This window comes from Lampris incognitus, chromosome 4 (assembly GCF_029633865.1).
Source record: "Lampris incognitus isolate fLamInc1 chromosome 4, fLamInc1.hap2, whole genome shotgun sequence".
Classification (NCBI taxonomy): domain Eukaryota; kingdom Metazoa; phylum Chordata; class Actinopteri; order Lampriformes; family Lampridae; genus Lampris; species Lampris incognitus.
In genome coordinates, this window is record NC_079214.1 from 46563244 (window position 1) to 46588176 (window position 24933).

A 24933-nucleotide genomic window follows, 5' to 3' on the forward strand; every position below is an offset into this window, starting at 1 on the left:
ACATCACGACGGCTGTGCTGTTCTGTCTTCCAAACCTGCTCTGGTAGTTGAGGTGCATGCTATTAGCTTTATGGTGTGAGCTGTAATATGCTGTGTTTTGTTTGGATATTCCCCAGTCAAATGTCATTTGGGTGTTTACTGCCGTCGCCTGTCATACCCATTCCTCCTGCCACTCACAACATTCACAATTTTCATACAGGTGTTTAAGTCTACTCACCGGGTACCTGCCTAGAAATACTGTATATGTGCCTCAATCCTTGGACATCTGACAGAAATATCATGGGTTGTTTTTGACGACAATTATGGCCATTTGTAGGACTGTTTAGGTCTCTCTCTCTCTCTCTCTCTCTCGCTCGCTCCGCATTAATCTTAATAAAATATGGTCTCCTTTGTGTTTAGATGCAAACTAGTTGCCTTTATTCGACAGTGACAGCAAACACTTTGTTGATGCTTATAAACAGTATCGCTTATTAGACATAAAAGGCATCACATAACATCCAGAAAGCAGTAGAGAGAATTGCCTCATCTCATTTGAATATGTGAGAAAATATGACAACAGACATTTGCCTGTGCTTTGCTGTTTCATCACACACAGCTCACAATGTTGAAAGTGATATTGTGGCACCCGGGTGGCATGGTGGTCTATTGTGTTGCCTACCAACATGGGGATCACTGGTTCGAATCCCCGTGTTACCTCCGGCTTGGTCGGGCGTCCCTGCAGACACAATTGGCCGTATCTGCGGGTGGGAAGTCGGATGTGGGTATGTGTCCTGGTTGCTGCACTAGCGCCTCCTCTGGTTAGTCAGGGCGCCTGTTCGGGGGGAGGAGGGGGAACTGGGGGGAATAGCGTGATCCTCCCATGCGCTATGTCCCCCTGGTGAAACTCCTCACTGTCAGGTGAAAAGAAGCGGCTGGCGACTCCACGTGTATCGGAGGAGACATGTGGTAGTCTGCAGCCCTCCCCAGATCAGCAGAGGGGGTGAAGCAGAGACCAGAACAGCTCGGAAGAGTGGGGTAATTGGCCGAATACAATTGGGGAGATAAAGGGGGGGGGACAAAGCAACAACAACAGAAATACACAGCGCACAATGTTGAAATTGATATGGAAATGGAGGTTTAGGGTACAGTAATGATAAGAAAAAAAACATTGAATCATGTCGAATGAGCAGCATAATAACCGAAGTCACAAGCAGTTATGCAGCAGAGAGGGCTTTTATATGATGCGAATGAAACATAAAAAACAAACATCGATGTTAGGCAGAAACCACTGACCTATGCATCACATACACATAGACGGAGAGCACAGAGGAAGGAAACGTCGATGGACTCAACTACCAGAGCATCTTGCTCATCTGAATGGGGTTTAAAAATACTTTGCTTGACTATCTCTGGAGTACCGGGTGGTGGGCGAGGTTTAATCTAATGGGACCATTTAGTTGATTCTTGGCTCTGACACGATAGTGCGCATGCAAATCAAACATTTCAGTTTCTATGTGTAGTCAAAATGCCAAATCCTACACTGGCTCAGACTACTCTGTGTCTTAGCCACCATGCACATCTCTTCTCACTGTTCCTCAGTTATCTGAGGTCGTCGTCGTCTCTGCCGCCAGTGCACTTGCCTCCCTCTGACTCCCTCCCTGGCTGCCGCGGTTGAGGCTGCCATTGAGGAAGCTTTCCGAGCTCTGCAGCTGGAAGTGCTTCCTGGAGCCCAGCAGCGAGGGGTTATTGACCAGCGTGTAGAAGAGCTGCCAGCGGGCGCGGATCCTCCTGCTGGTGGCCATCTTGTTCTGCCTCTTCTCCTGCTGAACCATCTGGATCCCTGAGGAGGCGTGGAGGAACAAGATGTCAGGACAGAGTCAGACACTGACGCGCAGGGGTCAAGGGTCACTGATGTAATAGGAAACACTAAGCTAGTGTTTGCTGTATAAGAGGCAGTGGTAGATAGAGATCACATTAGTCATGTGTGATCCAACTAGTGTGGGCAGGCGGAGGACAGAAAGATGAACATGCATGCAGAAAAAATATAAAAAAATACAAAAATACAAAAAGGTAGCGTAGCAGTCTAGTCTGTTGCCTACCAACACGGGGATCAGCAGTTCAAATCCCCGTGTTACCGCCTGCTTGGTCGGGCATCCCTACAGACACAATCAGCTCTGTGCATAACTAGTCCACTGACTTCCGGTTTCTACTGAATGACATTTTATCTTTTATTTTTTATTCATTTATTTATTATTCTATTATATATTATATTATTCTATTATATACATATATCATATATATCAATATATGTTATTCTATTCTATTCTATTATGTTATTTATTTATGTATCATTTATTTATTTATTTATATTGTACTTTTTTATTTGATCTTTTTTTCCTTATCTTTGCAAAACGTTGTTTGATATCTCAAAAACGGTATGAGCACAAGCGTGCACAAATGAAGCACAAATGAACAGAAATAGTTTTACATGTGTTTGAACATATGAGGTGCCAACTTCATGCAGGTCATGTACCTGGGCTTAGATAAATTGTTTAGTCACAGCTTGGCGCAACAAAATGTCCATACTTTCAATTTGCCCAACTCTGTGCTCTTGAAGTCCTTACCTTTGAGATATACTGTGCTGGACTTTTATAAAGAACACAACCAGCTGTCAATACAAGATAGACACAAGGCTTGCCTGCATGTTTACAATATGAACACATACTACATTTTTAGTGTGTGCACAGCTCTGTCTCTTTACCTTCCTCAGCATCTCGCATCTTCTGTCCAGCACTGCCACCCTGGATTATGACGTCCAGCAGCAATCCACAGAAGGCCTTCATCACAGGGTGAGACTGGCTGACCTCAATCTTCAGATAGTGGGCATAGTAGCGATAGGCTGCACAGGAGACACAGTTCATGAAGCAGGAGAAATAGAATTTCAGAATCACAGGAGGGGATTATTCAATGGGCTGTCTGTGATTTTACCAAGGTTATATACACCACTAGTAGCTTAACTGAGTTTAAGAACTGCAATACACTATACATGAGAGCAAGTTAGTGTGTGTGTGTGTGTGTGTGTGTGTGTGTGTGTGTGTGTGTGTGTGTGTGTGTGTGTGTGTGTGTGTGGTGAACTCTGGTTAGTGTAGAGGTATGTGTTTGTGTGTACAGTATGTGAGTGTGCTGATAAGCGGTGTTGCGTCAAGATAAAGATCTGAACTAAGGACCAAACAAAGCATAACTAATGCATTTTATTTACAGTCTTGAAATATAATAGGCATGTATGCCAGTACTGATAGTCGTTTGGGTCATTATTCATCTCATTATGGGTTATTCATCTCATTGTTCAACTTGAAATGACACAGTATCCTTCAGATGAACGTGTAGTTTAATATAGATTAATTTCTGCACACAGATGGGAGGCTTGTGTACCTGGGTCATGGGATTCAGCTGTGCGGTGAAGTAAACTAATGTCGATACGCCCCAGATGGAGGATATTATATAAAGCGGTTATCACGATTCTCCATATGTTGACAATCAGGCCCACCACAATGTTAATCAGGTACAGCAGATATGTTATCAGGAAGAGACTCCCTCTGGAAATGTAAATTGTGACCAATGAAAGGGAATACAGCATTGTAAATAATAGCATTATTCATCTTTTTTTTGTTGTTGTTTGGTTTTAACTTTGCATAAAATATGAAACCCCATGTTTTACAGTAAGACAAAAGTTATGACATAGAGCTAAATCAAAACCTAGTAGTCGATATAAAAAAACCCATTTATAACCAATACAACCATTTTTAACCATTAACTAACCTGTTTTTCAAGTCTCTGCTACCAGCATCCATTTTGATGAATACAAACTTAGCCATCACGTGCTGAAGTGCTGTGGCCAATACCAGTGTTATCCAGCTTGGCCTTCCATATCATACAGGTGGGAAAGAAGATATGGCATGAGATACACCAGTCTGATCTACATTCGGTTAACGTTATTATCATAACAGAGGTGGTTGTGATGTTGACCCACCATGCCTTTGCACCCATCTGGAAGAGGATGAGGTTTCGGCCGTAGAATACAGGAATGATGATTAGAAACACCAGGAACAAGAAACAGATGAAAAACACAACCGTCTGGATTACCATTCCTGCAAAGCAACATAGATTAGTGATTAGTAATACTAACAATAACGATATGCTGGGGTCCGCGGTGGTATAGCGGTCTAAGCATCGGCTTTGCGTCGATGCAGTCGCCCCGGTCTCGTCAGATCCGGCTATGGCCGGACTCGATGAAGCAGCAATACGCCCATTTCACGCCGCGGCCATCTTGGATTTTAAAAAAAACCAAGTGGTGGGAACTTAGCCACGCCCCCTTCTTACTCAATCGGAAATCAATGCAGCCGGGGCCAGCAGCAGCAAACATGGTTTGGACAACCAACCTCGAGCACCTACCGTCATTTACCACAATATGAAAACTAAGCTGGATCTTTTCTTCTTCCAGTACTTTCTGCCTCTCCTGTGCCAGTGAGGAGAGACACACACACAGGGCTGTATTCAAAGAAGCTGTTTAACCATAATAAAATAAAAAATAAGATACATTTCATTTTTATACTGTACATTCAATATTTATACATTAGATTGTCCCATCTACAATATTTTCATTCTTTGTCCTTTAACTTTAACAAAACTGTTGGTTCATTTTAAACTAAAATATGTTGGGTCAACTGTCATTCTGTTGTAGCAATAAACTGGAACTGGCTACCAACTCAAATCATCAATTGTTTACTAAACTAAGATAGTGATTGCTCATCTCAAGGTGTGGGCTAAAAAATGGGACTGTACTGAAATGAAGTTAAATATGTTTCAATCTATCTCAGGTTTGTGTGCACTATTTTCTTGTCAGCTGAATTTGACAAAGGTTTAAAACAGTGGTCCCTGAAAATTTGTTAGGAGAGCACACACAGTCCCCAGTTGGTTGACTGTTCCACTTAGTGAAAGGGGTATGACTCCATCAAAAATGTGGTACTCCTTTATGCTTCTTATTGACCGTTCGATGTGTATTCTCAAGCCAGCAATACTCTGTGCGTCTGTGAGCTCATCACAGCTAAACTGCCCACTTGGGCCTAAAAATGCAGGGATGACAAGTTTTACATCTATTTCATCGAGCAGGTCTTTGATAAGGAGGCCCTTATCGGCCATGACCTCATCACCTGACTCTAAGAGGTCCAGAATACCTGACCTCTTAGTTATCTCCTTATCAGAAATACATCCTGTGTATAGATTACTTACCTGGCTAACTGACCCTGAGGGAGCGATCCCAATTAGGGATTTCAGTGTAGTGTTACTTTTATAATGGGAGTATGTCATGGTGTTCAAAACCTTCAAACTAGCTGTCTCGATGCGGATCTCTGTGCAGTCTAGTATCACTCTTGTGTTTGGGTAGAATTCCCTGAATACTGGTGGCATTAGCTCGTCTACTGCTGCTCTACTAGGCCATATTGGGAGGGTCCCGAACATAAAGAGCAAATAGTGGCCCACGTCGTACAGTTCCTGCTGACTGTGGCCGGCGACACATTGAATCGTACAGATAAATCCAGGGCAAAAAAGCCCTGCCTCACACAGCACAAGAACAGGAAAAACTGATCAATCAGCGATAAATGCTCTGCATGGAAGTCGGACACAGAAATGTGTTCTAGGTTATGGCTGTTCCTTTGCGTTTGACTCCATCGCACCATGGACTCTGCAGTAGGCTGTAAGGCTAGGAAGAGTGCTTTGAGGGTGTGGTAATCCTTAAAACCAGTGTAAAACCTGATCAGATCGGGTGCACACTGGAAGCGTTCTAGACCAAAACGCTCACTTTTCAGCTTTTTATTTTCGTCCTCCAGGAAAGCGATGCGTTTCTTTACTGCGTCAAGCTGGTCTTCCACAGAAAGGGGCCTCACGTCGTAGTCATGATCAGGTAGAGTCGCCCAAACCTCACTGGACACATGAGGATATGTCATACATGTGGGAAGCAATATAAATCCACACATGTTCCTGTTATCAAGATGATGTGTCAGAACAGAGCTATCCACTATTGAAAGATTAGTGAATATGTATATATATATATATGTGTATGTATATATATATACATACACATATACACATATATAGACATATCTCTTTCCCTTCTTTGATAGGAGTTGCAGGATGGTACAGTGTTTTCAATGAAGTAAGAAGGGGGCGTGGCTAAGTTCCCACCGCTTGGTTTTTTTAAAATCCAAGATGGCCGCAGCGTGAAATGGGTGTATTGGCAACGCCGTCTTCGGGAGGGGGGCGGAGTCGGCTTGTGTTCGTCACATGAATGCGCCTCTGGGTGTGTGAGGGAAAAAGGGGAAAAAGCAGTGGTTCGGCCTGCGATATTATGAACCCTACATAGCCCTCGCCAAAATCCCGTACCCTGTCCCAAATCTCGCGAACGGACGCCGGATTTCCGCTGCGTTGCTAAGGAAACAATCAACTATCAACTCGGTGCGAAGCAAAGCTAACGTTAGCTACCTTCAATTTTGTAATTTTGTATTTTTCGCAATTTTGGACAGCTGGCTGCTTTTGTAATTTTGGACTGCTGGCTGTCAACAACAGAACGGAGGTAAGTAACGTTAGTTGTCTGAAAATGAACATATATCTAATAAATAGACTTTCTCACATTTAAGAAAGCTGATCAGTAAGTTGTTACCTGTGTATAAATGTAAAAGTCATATTACTACAATATAGGAGCTCGTTTTGTTTGTAGTCATGATAAGGGGTGAAGTATCCTATGCTCAAACGTGGAGCAAGCAAAGATTGAGTTAAAAACGTTAATGTTGATTGTGGATAACTTAGACAGGTTAAATTGTGGGTGTACAGCGTTTCCTTGATGAGCGCTAACCCCATAACAACATATTTTCGCGTTGCTACGGTGGGGCACACGTGACAAAGCCAGAAACGGGATTTTGGCGAGGCCTATGTAGGGTTCGTTCGGCCTGAAGTCGCCATGTCACGGAAGTGGCGAGGCGTCTCCTTCAAGACAGTACGAGGGTGGGAATTGCAGCTAAAAAATAGGGATCGATTGGCCACTAAATTGGAAGAAAAAGGGAAAAATCAGAAATAAATAACGACATTTTATCATTATTAGTGGCAGTAGTAGTAATTGTCGTAATAATAAGTGCTCATTATGTTTATGGCACTGCATTATGGGTAGTTTCATAATCTTAGTGTATTTACTTCAGTATTGTAAATCTGCAATTCTACGGCTGCATCTGCAAGTGATGCAATTATAGTGGATGAAGATGAATGTTTCGAAGAAAACATTCAGAACAATAGAAAAAACCATATTGATGTCTAAGTATGTATGTATCAAGTTTAATATTTTTGCACACAAAGGGAATTCTAATATACAGAGAACGCCGAACGTATATACGCATTTACTAGATTCGTTTTTAACGTTTAAAGTCCCTTTTCAAACCTTTTAATACTGTAACGTGCATGGAAAAGAAGGCACGCTGGCCGTTGGCTCGCGGGTCTGACCCTTAGTCTAGCGGTTAGCCGTGTCTCCTGCGGTGCGGGCGACACGGGTTCGCTTGCCGGCCGCGGCAGTTCCTGTGGTTGAGTTGTCCCCCGAATTCGCTACATTGGTGTCAGAAGTGGGATGGAGCGACCGTAAGGTCATCGGAAGCGTAGGCGCCCTGAGGCGTTAAGGAGCTGATATGCTTAAGCGCGGGGACGCGCTTCTTGAAGGAGGGGGGGGTAGTGTAACGTGCATGGCTAAGTAGGCACGTTGGTCCTCGACTAAGGGGTCGGAGCCTTTAGTCGACTGGTTAACGTAATCGCTTGCGGTGCAGGAGATACGGGTTCGCCTCCCGGCTGTGGCGACGGTATCTCGGACTACCCCCCGAATTCGCTACAATACATTAGTTTTGCTTTTTATGTTAGGCCTACATTTCTTAAATGTTGTATCGTTTGTGTTGCAGTAACAAAAACATCAATCACATTTCTAGTGTGTGAAACCGAACTGTCCAGATCTGTTTCATGGCTTGTTGTGTTTTACAGGTTTTGCTTGTGTATAACAACATGTGGCCGGTGAGCTTAGTGTGCTGTAAATACTCTAATGTCTTCTGTGTATAGTATTTGATTGATGTCCACAAGTTGCGCAACTCAGTCAAACTCCACACGCATTTATGAAAATCACTTAAAATGCGGGGCGTCCGTCCCGGTAGCGTAGCCGTCTATTCTGTTGCCTTCTAACACAGGGATCGCCGGTTTGAATCCCCGTGTTACCTCCGGCTTGGTCGGGCGTCCCTGCAGACATAATTGGCCGTGTCTGCGGGTGGGAAGCCAGATGTGGTATGTGTCCTGGTTGCTGCACTAGCGCCTCATCTGGTCAGTCGGGGCGCCTGTTCGGGGGGCGGGGGAACTGGGGGGAATAGCGTGATCCTCCCACATGCGTCCCCCTGGCGAAACTCCTCATTGTCAGGTGAAAAGAAGTGGCTGGCGACTCCACCTGTATCGGAGGAGGCATGTGGTAGTTTGCAGCCCTCTCCAGATCGGCAGAGGGGGTGGAGCGGCGACCGGGACGGCTCGGAAAAGTGGGGTAATTGGCCGGATACAATTGGGGAGAAAAAAGGGCGGGTGCAGTTGTACAAATGCAGATATAACAAAGTGTTTGGATGTTTATCAAGTGTTTATACTTTCAATCGACATTTCCGTATAGAAGTAAAAATCTCAGTTTGTCTTTACCGAGGCAGGCGATAGCAGCCTGGTAGCCTGTCAAGCCCATCCAACAGACAATGCCGGGTTTAGATGGGCGGATCATTTTCTGGCAGTTGTAAATGTTGTAAATGTCTCCCCGGTACAGTCCCTTTAGGTTTGACCTAAAACACAGGAACCATTGACACAGTACCATTATACATGATGTCCTGGGTTTCTACCAAATCTTCCACAGTAAGGTGGAGGTGAGTGTGAGATCGAACCACCCACCTGTGAAGAACCATGGATCTCATGAGCATCACTAGACTGATCAAAGAGGACAGTGTCATCGCACACAGGTAGCACACTGTCATAAGAAATAATTGTTAATTATTTAACTGAATAAATTTCAAATCAAATCAAATTTGAATTCAGAATTCAAATTCATCTTTATTTATTTGACACTTTTTAAAAACAGCTTATCGAGCAGCTTTACAAGTAAAAGAACACACACGTTAAAGGCCGAAAAAGATTAAAAGGTCACAGAAAAACAAAAGTTTTACAAAAAAAAAGAAAATTCGGTAAATTAAGTTCACTTAACAATCCTTCTATAGATCGGTGTAAGTGTGGACGACCTACCCTCCAACAACCAGGTATAGAAAGTGACAATTTGCACAACCTCCATCTTGTCGTCTGATAGAACAATATTAAACCCGAGTAACAGGAAGGCGATTTTATCATCAATACCGGCACGGACAATGTGGAGAGTGGGGATCACCAGAACGACCAACAGCAAGGACACCTAAAATGGCAAGCATGTGGCCGTTACAGTCCTGTGTAATAGTTTACTGTATGTACTATCTTTTTGTCGTACCATAAATGAAATATGCCTCATAGTTCAACAAAACAATACTGCTGTAAACACAACCTGTTGGTGAAATATTGTATTGTAATTGGGTTCAGTGGAGTCTCTTGTATCAACTTACGTGATAAATTGCCACAAAGGCAACAAATGCTGAAACCGACAACTTGAGTGGGAAACAAAACTCTGAAAGAGAAAATATATTTTATCAATCCCTGTAAACTCAATTAATTCTTTCCCATGAAAAACAGAAATATCAATATATTCTTTAATGGGTCTACTCACCTTTTTCTGGTGTGTACACATAACCTTTCAGCATTTCCAGTATTCTATCTGACAGTTTCTGTTTGTCGTCACTTGAGGAGATTAAAAAAGAAGGGAAGCAAATATTTCTCATAAACTGTAGGTATTATTGTGCATGGACTATAAATCATAAGATCGAACTGATGCAAATGTTTATGTGCGGTACCAATGTACTTGCCTTATAGACATAAACATACCAGTTTCTTGAATTTGAAAATGTATTGATTTATTTTTGTTGTAATAGAGATGAACAATATAATCAATAACAATCTGTCATTCACCTGGCAGTTGAGGACCTTTTCTTCAGAACTGACTTCACATAGTCCTTGTAATAGCTACTGTCAAGGTCCTATATGTAAAAGATACAGAATTTATCACTGATTAGTACTCAGCAGATGAGGGGACAGGACCAGTTTCAAGAACTTTCGGTGTTCCTTGGTCCCTCAATACTAAATATTATAAATTCATCTCTTACCTCTGCCTCTGTTCCTACTACTTTTAAAGCTGCCATAGTTAAACCTCTCTTAATGAAACCACATCTTGATCAGGGGGTCTTCAATACCTATAGACCAATCTCCAACCTGCCTTTCATTTTAAACATTTTGGAAAGAGTTATAGCTGATCAACTTTCGGCCTATCTTTCACACAAAATATGTTTGACCCATTTCAATCTGAGTTTAGAGTCTGTCATTCCACTCACTGAAACTGCACTCACAAAAGTGGTGAGTGACTTTTTGCTTGCTTGCATTGCCTGCTTGGATTCCAATTCCACGTTAGTGCTACTGTTGCTTGATCTTAGCACAGCTTTTGACACCATTGATCATGGTATACTTTTGGACTGCCTTGAGAATTACCTAGGTGTTTCAGATCTGGCTCTGTCTTGGTTTAAGTCTTATCTGATAGAACTCAGTGTGTCTTCCATGGTAGTATTACATATAATTTCTCTGCAGTGAAATATGGTGTACCCCAGGGCTCAGTTCTTTGTCCTTTGCTATTCTCTCTTTACATCTCTCCTCTTGGCTATATTCTATGGAGCTATGGGAAAAATTTCCACTGCTATGCTGATGATAACCAGCTGTATGTACCCATCAAGTCAGACAATCATTTTCACAACAGAAATCTAGAGGCATGCTTGTCTGCAGTGAAAATTTGGGTGTCATCTAACTTCTTACTACTTAATTCTGAAAAAAACTGAGATGCTGGTTATTGGCCCTGCAAGACAAAGTCGCCTTTATCACCAAGAAATGGTATCTCTTGACAACTGTGTGAACTCTCAAAGTTATACAGCCAAAAATCTGTCATTTTTGATCAATCCCTATCTTTTGAATTTCACATTAGAGAAATCAAAAAGACCACCTTTTTCCGTCTACGAAACATTGACAAAATTCAGTCTTTTCTGTTCATGGCTGATGCTGAGATCCTGATCCATGCTTTTGTTTAATCTAGATTAGATTACCACAATGTCCTTTTTTTCTGACCTGTCATGTGCTAACACCAAAAACCTTAAGCTGGTTCAAAATGCTGCTGCTGGGATATTAACTAAAACAAAAAAGTTTGACCATATCGTGCTGATTCTAGCCTCCCTTCAATGGCTTCCTGTTCATGCGAGGTCTGACTTTAAAGTGATACTTTTAACCTCTAAAATACTTAATGGGCTTGCCCCCTCATAATTGTCAGCTCTTATACAGCCTTATGTATCTTCTCATGCCCTCCAGTCTCAAAATGCAAGCATCCCTTCTGTCCCTAGAGTTAAAAAGAAGTATGCAGGCTGCAGAGCCTTCCCTTACTGCACCCCCTTTCTTTGGAATAGTCTCCCAGCTCACATAAGAGAATCTGACACTTTTAAATCTAAAATGAAAATCCATCTCTTCTCATTAGCTTTCAAGTAGCAGTCTTATTTCTTTGGTTTGACTTTCTTCTGAGCTTTGTCACAACTATCCTCTTTTAGGAGGGTCTCAGTCTCAATGTATTTATAACTGTAGGTTTTAGCAGTAATCTCTTGGTCTTGTCCTGCCAACAAGAATGTTCCTAAACTTTCTGAATGCATCGTACCATTCTAACCTTTTGTTTGTATCGCTGAGAACGTGTGCCCATGTTGTGTGCCTGCCCCCCCCGCCCCCCTCTCTATCTCTGTCGCTCTCTTTTTCACTTTCTGGGACAGTTTTTCTTCCTTTACGGACTGTCTGATGACCATGAATCCTCTCTCCCTCTCTCTCTCTCTCTCTCTCTCTCTCTCTCTTTTGACCGGCTGATGACTCTGGGGCCTGTTTGTGATGTGTCCTGTTTTCTCTTAGTCACAATCTCACCCTCAGGGAGATTTACACTATTGTTTGTGCTGTTCTCATTTAAATTTGTTTTTATACTATTTGTTTAGCTATGACAACTTTTGCATCACTCTCATCACTTCTCTTGTCTTCTTTCTATCTCCGTGTGAATGCTGTGTTGAAGTCTGCCTCGCCTCATGTGTGCATGTGAAGTCTTTTCTGTCTGCAGGGCCCCACTGAGCAAAGCTGATTTGGTGGCAGTGTTTTCCTGGCTCCTGACTGCATCTGTGGGGTTCCTGATGTTGTCTTGGATGATCACAGATTCACTAAATTTGCCTTGTACTCTTTTTACAATTTTATTACCCAGCACATTTGAATTTGCTGGATTTTATGAATTAACTGTATATATTCTATGATCTTTTAATGGGATAAGTTGTGATATCATTGGTGAATTAATTGTAAAATGCTTTGAGTAGCTGTTGCAGCTAGAAAAGCGCTATATAAAATGCAGCTTGATTGATTGATTACCTTGCCCTATGTAATCTATGATGTTATGTTATTTTTGTGTATTATAAGCATTTGACACCTATTGCATGTCTGTCCATCCTGGAAGAGAGATCCCTCCTCTGTTGCTTTTCCTAAGGTTTCTCCCATATAATTTTTTCCTGATGAGATTCCAGATGGTAAATGAAAAGGTCCCAGCTGATGTAATAATATGTCATAAATAATTTATCATGAAATAATGTATTACATTATCAAGAAAAAGTTGTTAATATTTCAGTTAAAATAATATATCCAGAAATAATAGCATTAATTGTCTCATACTTTTTGACACAATTAAGGAGATATTTCATTGGAATTTGATCTATTTTCAATAGATTTAAATTCTTCAATGTGAAGCACTATGGGTGTCTAGAAAAGCCCTATATAAATGTAATGATAAGGATGATGATGATGATGATGATTACTATTATTATTATCCATTTTACATCACATTATCAGGCAATTAATACATTATCAATAGCCTCCTTTAGCTCCGGGGCGTTAAACCCTGTAAAAGTGTCGCCAGTTAAGCTAAGAACAGCTCCCTGTTTTAAAAGCACTGCCCCACACCAACCACCCCACCGCTATACCCCAGCCCTCCGACTGTAAATGCATGCATCATATGTTACAGCCATCTGCATCCACATATCAAAGTAACAAATTCATATCTTTAAGTAATTTGAAGACCAGATTTTCAAAAAGATATGTCTGAAGTAGTACCAAAAATTATTGGATTTGTTTAACTTGGTGACCGTTACATATGGCATAATTGTAGTGTTGTTTGACTCCTCCAAATCCCAGGAAGTGACTCGAAATGAAACTGATTTGCCAGTGTAGTCAGTTCAACACCTTCCCCAGCTCGAGTTTTAACTGGTCAGGTTGTAGTAACTGTTCGAGGTATCTGTAACCTTTTATCTTCCCTGGGGAAAATCTTAACAGACTCTAGCCATTGAGCAATTACAAAAGCATGATTTGGTTATTCATAGCTTTGCTCTTGTCTTAAATACATCAGAAATAAAAACAGTACTAAAGGACTCTGTTTGCATGTAAACCTTCAGTATTGCAGCTTTAACAATAGGTTTTATCTGGTAATTCTTAGTTATATTTTAAATCACATGTAAAAAATGTACTGGTTATACCTGCCATGAAACAAATAATGTCTTGTGCACTTAAAACCATTCTGCTCTGTGCAAGCTGCTTACAGTAATCCGGGTACTTTGGTTTGGTGGTTTCATGTTGAAATTCATCTTCCTAACGTCAACTGCCACAGAAAATATACCAGATTAGTGCAGTGTTGGCATTTCATAAACCCTGTTGCTCGTTGATATTTTTCACATAATGGGAAAAATATATATAAATGTAGGTATTTTAATTTCGTTTGAATATCTCATCTTGTCTGTGGTATAGCAGATCTGTCTCTATAGAAACATTAAGTCTTTGGCATAGTAAAATACCTCACTGTTTAACCCCAAACCCACAATTTCCCCGTCACTTGAACTGGGTCCACATCACATCCCAACACTGTCCACCACCACACATACAGAGCATGCATACACACTGTACACACAGTTGGCTCTTAACCATGATTTCTATTCACCTATAAACAAAAATACACAGCCACACATTATCTTATACCATGTTAAGGGAAATGGCTGTCCGTCTTTTCATCTTTAAACTTGCTTGCACATATGCACATGTCATTTGAAAAAAAATGTAACTGACAGATTGAATCTCTGTAGTAAAGAAACACTGTCATCTGCATCAGTCATTCACAACAAAGTATCACTGAGTCCTCTCACCTCATCATTTTCTGGTCCTTTGATAAAAAACAAAGGGAACTGGACACAGAGGTACACCAGGCAGGCCAGCTGTGGGAGACTAGCGAGTACAGCATAATACTGATAGATCTACAAAGAAGAAATGGGAGAAAATAAGCTTAACTATAGCCAAATCTTAAAAGTGTTTAAGCTATATGTCAAATAGATGGTTGATCTTATAAATCCCAGTTCATGACTATAATTGACAATATGTTAACTACTGATAAATTATTATTAGTTTTTAAATTTTTATTATTATCATTTGTGTGAAGCACTTTGTGTTATATTTGTTTGTATGAAAAGCGCTATTCAAATAAAATCTGTTCGATTGATTGATTGATTGATTACTATTATTTAGCAATATCCATCCATCCATTATCCAAACCGCTTATCCTGCTCTCAGGGTTGTGGCTATGCTGGAGCGACAATTGTGTGCTAAGTGGATATCTCACCTCAGGGGTCTTGGGACAGTCAAACTTCTGCCACAGCAGGACCCCAAAATGACTCATGGAAAGGAGGCTGCCAAGTGCATAGCTTGCTTTGTTTTGCAGAGTGCCACAGACCAACAGTGGGTAATACAGGATTGGATAGTAGAAGATAGCAATTATCTTCATGTACTCTGGAAAAAAAGAGGTGCATGGTGTTTTATTTTGGCTGCAACTCACTGTATATATAACTTGTATACATATCCATCCAACCTATGAACCGGAGTCCAACCTTCGATCTCGAGCTGAAACACTTGTTGCTACGCAAAATGTCAGTCCAATGTCAAAAAGAGATTGACTTTTTTCTTTTAGGCCCACTGGCCATTAGAGTGCCTCACTGGAAGAGGTAAGACTAGGAAAATCAAACCTTTTGATCACCCCTTATGAACAAGCTTTGTCAAGGATTGTCATTCTACGTTTTTACTGGCTTTTTTTGGGGGGGGTGGTTTTCCATCTCTTTTCTTACAATCTGTGCCGTGTTTCCTTCTTGTTGTACTCTGTTCAAAATTATGTTGCATGTTTGGTTTGAGTCATTGTGTTTTGGGACATGAATCATTGTTATTCAGTGTGATTTCTGTCCTGCATTTGTACATTTGTTGTTTGCCAGTTTTACTTTTTATTACTCTGTACAGAACTTGTAGCAGTGTTTAAAAATGCTTTACATAGAATGAATATTAGTATTAGCATCACTACTAATAGCAACACTACAGCAATAAGATTTTAATTCTTCAACTATAACTAATAATACTGTAACTATAGCATCCCCAGATTCTTTCATTCCCAAGAGATCAATGAAGTAAAAAATTACAGAAGTTATTAAGAAATTATCAAATTCTAAGGCAAAAGACATTTATAATTTGGATACTTACTGTAGTATATGGGTTTGAACATATACACGGAGTAATACGGCAGTGAGCGTTTACTATAGGTAGTACGACGAGAAGCCAGTAGGCGTGCTCTCAGGCGGATGTACGTATGTAGAACTGAGGACACGCATGCACAAGTGGTGTTCTTTGTTCCTGAATAAAGTTTATAAAAAGGACTACCCGCCAGTCTCCTCATCCATATAAACCACAACATGGTGTCAGAAGTGGGATGTATGAAGAATGTAACACTGTACTGATGTCAAGAATAGATATGGTAAATATTCAAAGCCAGACCTTTAAACAGCTGATAGTGGTCTTGTGGACAGTGTTATATCTCCATTTTGACGTTTAAGAGAAAGACGAACAAAGGCATCTATGTTTCTTAATGCAGTAAGTTCAAACTGATAAGATAGTGAAACAAACAAGTCTATAATGTGATTGTTTTGTTTTTTGTTCTGTGGAAAAAGGGGGATGTAGTATATGGGTTTGAACATATTGTAACGTGCATGGATAAGTAGACACGCTGGCCGCTGGCTGGCGGGTCTGACCCTTTAGTCGAGCGGTTAGCGATGTCTCCTGCGGTGCGGGCGATACGGGTTCGCTTCCCGGCCGCGGCAGTTCCTGTGGTTACGTTGTCCCCCGAATTCGCTCGGCTAAAGGGTCAGACCCGCCAGCCAGCGGCCAGCGCGTCTACTTATCCATGCACGTTACAATATAGTACATGGAGTAATACGGCAGTGAGCCTATACTATAGGTAATACGACGAGAGTCCAGTAGGCGCGCTCTCAGGCGGATGTACATATGTAGAACTAAAGACGGTTAGGACACACATGCACGAGTGGTGTTCTTTGTTCCTGAATAAAGTTCATAAAAAGGACAACCCGCCAGTATCCTCATCTGTATAAACCACAACACTTATTTCATTAGGAAATACAGCTATATATTGACAAGACCTGTGACTCATCTCAATATTTTATCAATTAGGACCAGCAAATTCACAAATAACTGGAACGTGCACGGAGTTTGCCGGGGGGGCAGTGCTCCCTCTGCCCCCCCTGGCGGCTGAAACGGGTAATTGCATTGTTTCAAAAAAGAGTGGAATAATTACGTTTGGCATGGCCAGATATTTTATCAATATTTTAAATAACACAAAACAACTAAATGGTACTAGGTAATACATCTGAGTTCATATACTGCTTTAGTAAAAAAAAAATGTTCAGGGCTCTGGGTCATGTGATGAGTGACACGCACGCTAACGTAAATCGAACCAGCGATTCTCAGCTAGCATACATGGGTAATAACGTTGTAGTTATCTAGTCGGCACGAAAATATGGACATAAGGAGATTTTTAAAACGTCGAGCTCCAGACGACACAAACGGTCAGCCATCGGGATCTAACAAGGATACAACACAAACATCAATAACCGATGATGACGACAGGCAAAACGATACTGTTGTGAACTTGGAGGAAACTTGGAGCAGCTCTGGATTAGCAGCAACTGCTAGCAGTCCTGACGGTCACCCCGCAGACGCACGAGCCGAACTAGGTAACGCAGACGATCTTGGAGAAAAACACGGCTGTCCTAAGCAACCTACTCTGCCCCAGTTCCCCTCAACATGTTTTGGATGTACAAAACGATCGTTTTCCACTTAAGTCGAACACTTCTTTAATTCCTGGAGATGCCCCTTTGATTTAGGACTTTATTTACGTTGGGGCTGTTGCGTTTAGTTTAATTTTGAAGCGTCGGGGCATTCCGCCACCGTGTGTCTATTGCGTTCCCAGACAGCCGTGCCGTGATTGGATTTCATAAAGGCGAACTGTTAAATTGTTACGATGTAATTTCAAATCTGCTTTAAAAATAAACATATATGTTTATTTAACATGTTTGTTTTGTCCATATCTGCTCGTGCTGTGTTCCCAGGGTGGTAGGCCAGGTCTCAGCTGTTACAATTAGTTTTTTCTTTTTTTTGCCCCCCCCTGGCTCGAATGTCAAATTCCGCCTATGAACTGGAATAAGGCAGTCATTACACCATTCTTCAAAGCAGGGGATCATGATCTTATATATAACGTTCGCACTATTTCTGTGCTTTCTGTCCTGTCAGTGGCACTTGAGAAGGTTGTGGCAGCACAGTTAGTTGGCCACCTAGAGAACAATCAACTCCTTCAACCTCAAAAATCTGATTTTAGACCAAGATATTCCACAAATATTGCAAATTTTTTGTTTCATTGAAAAATGTAAAGCATTCCTCGGAAGGGGGTAATGATGTGGGGTTTGTTTGTTTGTTTGTTGATGTTTGCTTCTTGATCCGAAAAAGGCATTTGACACTGTCAACCATGGCATTCTTCTGTCTAAGTTGTCTACAATCAATTTTTCTACACAAGCAGTTAAATGGTTTGAGTCATATTTTCAAACTAGAGAGCAGTGTGTGAAAGTTGACCTAGAAAATTCTTCCCTTTTAAACAACAAAATGGGTATTCGCCAAGGTTTGATCCTAGGTCCGCTGCTTTTCAGTCTGTTTATAAATGACCTCCCTACAAGTTGCCCAGAGGCCAGCTGCCAGCTTTATGCAGATGATGCTGTCATATATGCACTAGCTCAGTTGCCTAGCAAGGCAGCAGTGACCCTAACTGCATACTTGGATGATGTCTATCAGTGGCTGCAACCTAGTCATCTTGTATTGAATTTGAAAAAAGAAAGAAAGAAAGAAAGAAAGAAAGAACAGTTTCAATATGTTTCTCAATTGGAAAACAGGGCTCACTTGAAAATTTTAAAATCAAGATATGGAACGAATAAATTGAGGGGGGTCAAAGTTCTTAGGAATGATCTTAGATCCACAACTCAAATAATGATAAACATGTAAACAAGATTTCAAAAACAGTAAAGACCAACCAGAATTGTTTCAGATTAATCAGCGACTACAGATCCACTCAGGCAACCCAGTTATTTACGCACACTATGATTTTCTCTCATTTTTTCATACTGTATGACCATATGGACTCAAGCATCACCATCTACAATCAGACACCTGACATCCTTATACAATCAGGCACTGAAAATAAGGGACAAAACACATCACTGTCACATACTGAAAAGATAAAATCTACTTAGCTTGAGAGATTTACTTATTTCAAATGTATCAATAGTCTAGCCCCATGCATCTTTGCATCCAAAGACAAGACAGTAACAGAGTAACTAGAAACATGGTGAATGACGACTGTAAAATACCACATTGTAGATCTAAATCTGGACAATCAGCTTTCTCCATAAAGGACCGCCAACTTTGGAAAACATTATAGAATAGAATAGAATAGAATAGAATACTCTCTATTAGTCAATTTGTACATAAATACAAATGAAATTTACTTTCTACATTTAACCCATCCTAGCTGTGTAGCTAGGAGCAGTGGGCAGCTGCCGTGCAGCACGCGAGGACCAACTCCAGTCATTTCTTCCTATTGCCTTAGTCAAGGGCACAGAGAGGAGTATTAACCCTAACATGCATGTCTTTTTTGATGATTACCAACTGAAATCAAATTAATTCCAGATATAAAATCTTTCACATCAAAAGCTTAAAGCTAAAAGCAAATCAGAGCTGTACCCATTTTTAGCTAATTGCATTGTGTTTTGTTAATTGTTTTTGCATTTTTTTTCAAAATGTAAATCCCAATTAATGTATTTTGGTATGTATCTATTGTTCTTCCATATCTGCATTGTATTGTGGTTTTATGATAATGAAAGCTGTATATTTTAATTACACTGTACATGTAAAGCCCAACTACAGACACAAGTTGAAAATTAGCAATAGCTATACACTCTCTGTGCAGTACTTCAGTTTCATGCTCTGTATTGGAACTATGTTAAATTGCATTGTCCCTATCAAATAAAATCCAAATAAAATAAACGAATACTAATTAGCATTAGCATTGCTATTTGCAAGCAGGTATCACAAGAAGCATCCTAAACATCATGCACTTCACCTTTGATTTCCACTGGAGTATCTTTGGAGAAAGGGAGAGGGTCTGGGGAGAGTACTAGCACAGACAGCTTACTGAAGATGAGCCCAAAGACAGCCATCGCCACGCCCTTATTCTGGGTCTGATCCAGGAAGTTTAACGGACTGTGGAATCACATAAAATTGTATTAACAACAAAAATAATAATTATAAGAATGGGCATCCGGGTAGCATGGCGGTCTATTCCGTTGCCTACCAACATGGGGATCGTTGGTTTGAATCCCCGTGTTACCTCTGGCTTGGTCGGGCGTCCCTACAGACAGAATTGGCTGTGTCTGCTGGTGGGAAGCCGGATGTGGGTATGTGTCCTGGTCGCTGCACTAGCGCCTCCTCTGGTCGGTCAGGGCGCCTGTTCGGGGGAGGGGGGAACTGGGGGGAATAGCATGATCCTCCCACATGCTAGGTCCCCCTGGTGAAACTCCGCACTGTCAGGGTGAAAAGAAGCGGCTGGTGACTCCACATGTATCGGAGGAGGCATGTGGCAGTCTGCAGCCCTCCCCGGATCGGCAGAGGGGGTGGAGCAGCGACCGGGATGGCTTGGAAGAGTGGAATAATTGGCCAGGTACAATTGGGGAGAAAATGGGAAATAAATAAAAATGATACCAATAACGTCAAATTCTTTTCCAAAGCACCTTATTGATACATCATAGAGCACCGTTTGACAGCTCAAAGATAGCTTTACAGAGAACAGAGAAAATACCAGTAGAACAAAATTAAAAAGACACGAGAACAAGAAAAGATTAGGGCATGATTTTTTATATGTGGCATTAGACATTTGGAACATTAAAGTCTTGTATATCTGTCTGATTGCTGACCTACACTCACCTGAAGATACTTGAAGCTCCTCTTGTGAAGCCCTGGCATAGCCGCTTTTTCCTGCTGAGGGCTGCCAGGATCAACATCACAGCAAACTGATTGGGGGGAAAACATTAGATAGCCTTTTTATTGTTAGGTTACAACGTGTTCTTGGCTGTTGGCTTTTCAGTATTGTAGCGAATTTGGGGGACAACGCAACCACAGTATTATTAGGTAGGACACTTGGTTGATAATTTCAGGCAGCCTATTCTAATTTTAATTGACATTATTTGATTCTATTGTCCTGTCTGTTCATTGTTCAGATAGAGAGAATGCTATTTTTTAGAGGGTAGTCTTGTCCATACTGTACCATGAATAAATATTAACTAATTCTATTATCTTTTTTTTTTGTCTTTTGGGCTTTTTAAGTGTGCAAATGTGCACTGCTTACCTTACTTAACCCTATCTTGCTATACCATACCTTACTTTGAATTATGACATTTGATCAACCAAAGACAAAGATAAGGCTTGGATTATTTTCCCACTTTCACAGAAAAGAAAAGAAGGTCCCTGAGTTGCCTCACTTTATGATATTCTTGAAGTAACCTAATTTTGTGTGGTGCACTCCCCATGTTGCCTTGTCTTGTTATTTCTGATGGGCCCTGCGTAGATGCAGTCACTGGCCCAGCAGTCACTGTTAATCACACGTGGTTTACTGAACAGGGATATTGGCTTAAAACAGTATGTCTCTTCCCCAAGGTTTTTGATCCAGCAAACATGGACTATTTTTTTTTCACTTCGGTAAAGGGCAACGTAATGGTGAACATCATTAAATCGGCTGTCTTCATGAGGCTTTGTAAGCAGAGAGATGTACAGAAAATAGCCCAAAGTAAACACTTTGAGCTTAAACTTTTCCACAGTGCATCTTTCCTCGTAAGGGGGAGAGAAAGACACGATATTCTGTATACATTTTTTGTAATATTTGCATTGAGGTAATGCAATGGGTAATGCAATGGTTACTTGGGAGTGTTTTTATAGTAGATGCTCTGATGCCCATGGTCATCCATAAGGGGGGGAAAGGGGGAAGCTTTGTAGGACCCAGCCGCTAGGGGAAGCCCATGGAGGCCAACAATAATCATCCATCCATTATCCAAGCCGCTTATCCGAATTCTGGTCGTGGGGATGCTGGAGCCTATCCCAGCAGTCATTGGGCGGCAGGTGGGGAGACACCCTTGACAGGCCGCCAGGTCATCGCAGGGCCAACACACACACACACACACACCTAGAGACAATTTAGTATGGCCGATTCACCTGACCTACATGTCTTTTGACTGTCATGTTCATCTTAAATATAAGCAATGGTAATGGCAATACCTGCCGATGAGTGTGAACTGGCTAAACAGATACCTTTAAAGACATTGTAAAGGACTTTGCATCCAGTAAGACAAGGAAGATGGCTGTATAAGAGGCAAAGAGGAAGCCATAAGGTAAGAAATTGCATTTCCTACTAAGAAACGTGTGGTGTAAGTATAGCAGTTCTTTGTTGACCTTGGTGTTTAAGTGTATCAAAGAGTTCTATTATGATGTGTGTGTGTGTGTGTGTGTGTGTGTGTGTGTGTGTGTGTGTGTGTGTGTGTGTGTGTGTGTGTGTGTGTGTGTGTGTGTGTGTGTGCCTATGTAGCCCCCATTACTGAGTAAGTCTCTCTTAGCTTTCATTGTCTTTGTTTAGTATGAGAGAGAGAGAGAGCATGCACATGCTTTGATATATATAAAGCAGATTTGGCGGGGGGGGGGGGGCATTCACTGGACCCTTTCAGGGGCCCAGCTATTTCTGTGGGCGGGCCTGCTGACACCATTTCTAGGCATGGTCAGATTTCATCATGTTAGTAATCAAAATGTGAGGGGATTTGTAGGCCGTGATTCATTCTGCATCTTCAACCTTCATCCATCCAGCAAGCTGGGCTTCTTATGCATTTATATGAGAAAGGTTGTGAGACAGGCAGACAGACTGACTTGCAATCGTGTTAGGCTCCTTGGTTCTTTCCCTCATATACAAACAATGTGTGAATGTGAGACAAAGCATATATGCATGTGAGTTTGAAGTAAATATACTATGTGAGAGTAGAGTTTATAAGTATGCGAGAGCAAGTGAGAGAGGTCCAGCATGAATTACAGCCTACACAGCCCTTCATGCAGAAGGTCCTCTTTGTACTTACAGATATGGAAAGTATACATATGTTGAAGAGCTTGTCGTCCACCGTAGGGTCACATGGTGGGATTACTCTGAAAAAAGGACAACACGTAACAACAATAAGCTCAGTTTTATGAAAAGCAAAATTTAACCCTAACAAAGTCCTGTTCATTTTACATGCTTGAAAATACTATGTCCTAATTAGAGAAATGTTGGCACAATGATCAGCATTTTGTGTTTGTACTGTCAACACATAAATATAACTAACGGACCTATTTATTGTAACCTACTACCTCTTGGCAACATTTTCCGGAAATTTGGCATTCAATTTCACTGCTACATGGATGACACCCAGCTTTATCTATCCACCAAGCCTACCTCCACTCTTGTGCCCACTTCCCTTTCTGACTGCTTACTAGAAATTAAATCCTGGTTTTCATACCACTTCCTCAAACTTAATAGTGATAAAATTGAGGTCTTCCTAGTAGGCACTAAATCTACTTTGGCCAAATCTGATTGTTTTTCTCTGACTATTGACAATTCTATAGTTCCTCCATTGCCTCAGGTTAAGAGTCTGGGTGTCATCCTGGACACCACATTATCTTTTGAAGCTCACATCAACAATGTTACTCGGTTTGCATACTTCCACCTATGCAATATTATTTGTCTTCAGCCATCACTTATACCTAAAAGCACAGCCATACTCATTCATACCATGGTTACATCCCGTATTGACTACTGTAATTCTGTCCTCTTTGGTCTTCTCCTCAAGTGTCTTCATAAACTTCAATTGGTCCAGAATTCAGCTGCCCATATCTTTAACAGGACTCCTTCCATAGATCATATCACTCCTGTTCTTCAGCAACTCCATTGGCTCTCTGTTAAATACTGTATTGACTTCAAGATCCTGCTCCTCACCTTTAAGGCCATTAATAACCTAGCTTCTTCATATCTTTCTGAACTCCTTCATATCCACACGCCCCCCCGCACTCTCAGATCCTCTTCTGCTCTCCAACTCACTACACCATCAGCCTGCTTGACTACCATGGGGACCAGAGCCTTCAGTCTTTCTGCCCCCCGCCTATGGAACTCTCTCCCACAAGACATTGACTCTTGTTCAACCTTCAAATCTCATCTCAAAACGTATCTTTTAAAACTGGCATATTCAGTCTAATCCATGCTTCATTGAGTTTTGTGCTGATTAGGATTTTATACTTACCTGTTGTATTAACTTTTTATTGTCTACCCTGCTTTGTTTTGATTTTATGCTGTCTAATACAGTGCTGCTTGTTTTTTACTGTGTTCTATAAGGTGTCCTTGAGTGCTCTGAAAGGCACCCACAAATAAAATGTATTATTATTAACTAATCAGTGCAATTAATGATTGATTGATTGATTGATTGATTGACTGATGATAAATATAATTCACAAAAGGTGAGTTTTTGTAATACAGTAAAGGGAATAACACATAGATCCGTACTCAGTTGACCAAAAGCCATCTACACAAAGTAACTGGTTGAATCAGCACTTTTCTGTCGTCATATTGACTCCATTGGGATACTTGGACTATGTTTGTACAAAGATCAGCAAACTATCAAGAAATAATCCTGAGTTCAGGAAAACATCTGCTTAATTCAAGGCCCTGAGCACAACATGACTATACTAGTAGAGAGAACTGGTTCCCCTCAGGTATCATTTCCAAGAACGCCACAAGCACTGTGGTCAAAGCCCTGCATGAAAACATCCCCAAAATGGATTTATATTTCCCATACTTACTCCTTGGGTGGTTCGGTCGGCTCTACAAGGTCATAGTAGATATATTCAAAGGGCTCTGGTTCAACTTTGCTCTGATCCATTGTGACTCTAGCCCAGACAAACAGGTGAGACCAGGTATGAAATCCTCCTGAATGTGGGTCCTCCTTCCTGAGATGTAGTCAGGCTTTGGCAGAATTTAAGTTATCCAACACAGAGCTTTTTGATCACCGCTCAAACCGAGGTAGTCATTGGTGAGGCACAAAGGTACCTCTAGTGAGGAAACCACTGGTGGAGCAATGTGGCCCGACAACAGTTAATCTCCAAAACCCATTTCATTCAACATAAGAGTCTAACACC

General features: G+C 41.2%; 1 protein-coding gene across 1 annotated transcript; it reads right to left on the minus strand.

Annotated features, from left to right (window-relative positions):
• Nucleotides 1-1574: 1574 nt before the first annotated feature.
• LOC130112048 (receptor for retinol uptake stra6-like) lies at nt 1575-24677 on the minus strand. The gene is made up of 17 exons (XM_056279349.1): nt 24598-24677; nt 22848-22914; nt 20662-20747; nt 19802-19941; nt 14924-15090; nt 14454-14561; nt 10129-10196; nt 9830-9900; nt 9669-9730; nt 9322-9484; nt 8974-9049; nt 8734-8867; nt 4010-4127; nt 3799-3900; nt 3412-3575; nt 2741-2878; nt 1575-1819 (listed from the first exon to the last, which is right to left on the minus strand). The coding sequence occupies exons 1-17, from the start codon at nt 24675-24677 to the stop codon at nt 1575-1577; spliced, it is 1989 nt and encodes a 662-aa protein (XP_056135324.1).
• Between the last annotated feature and the right edge of the window lie 256 nt (nt 24678-24933).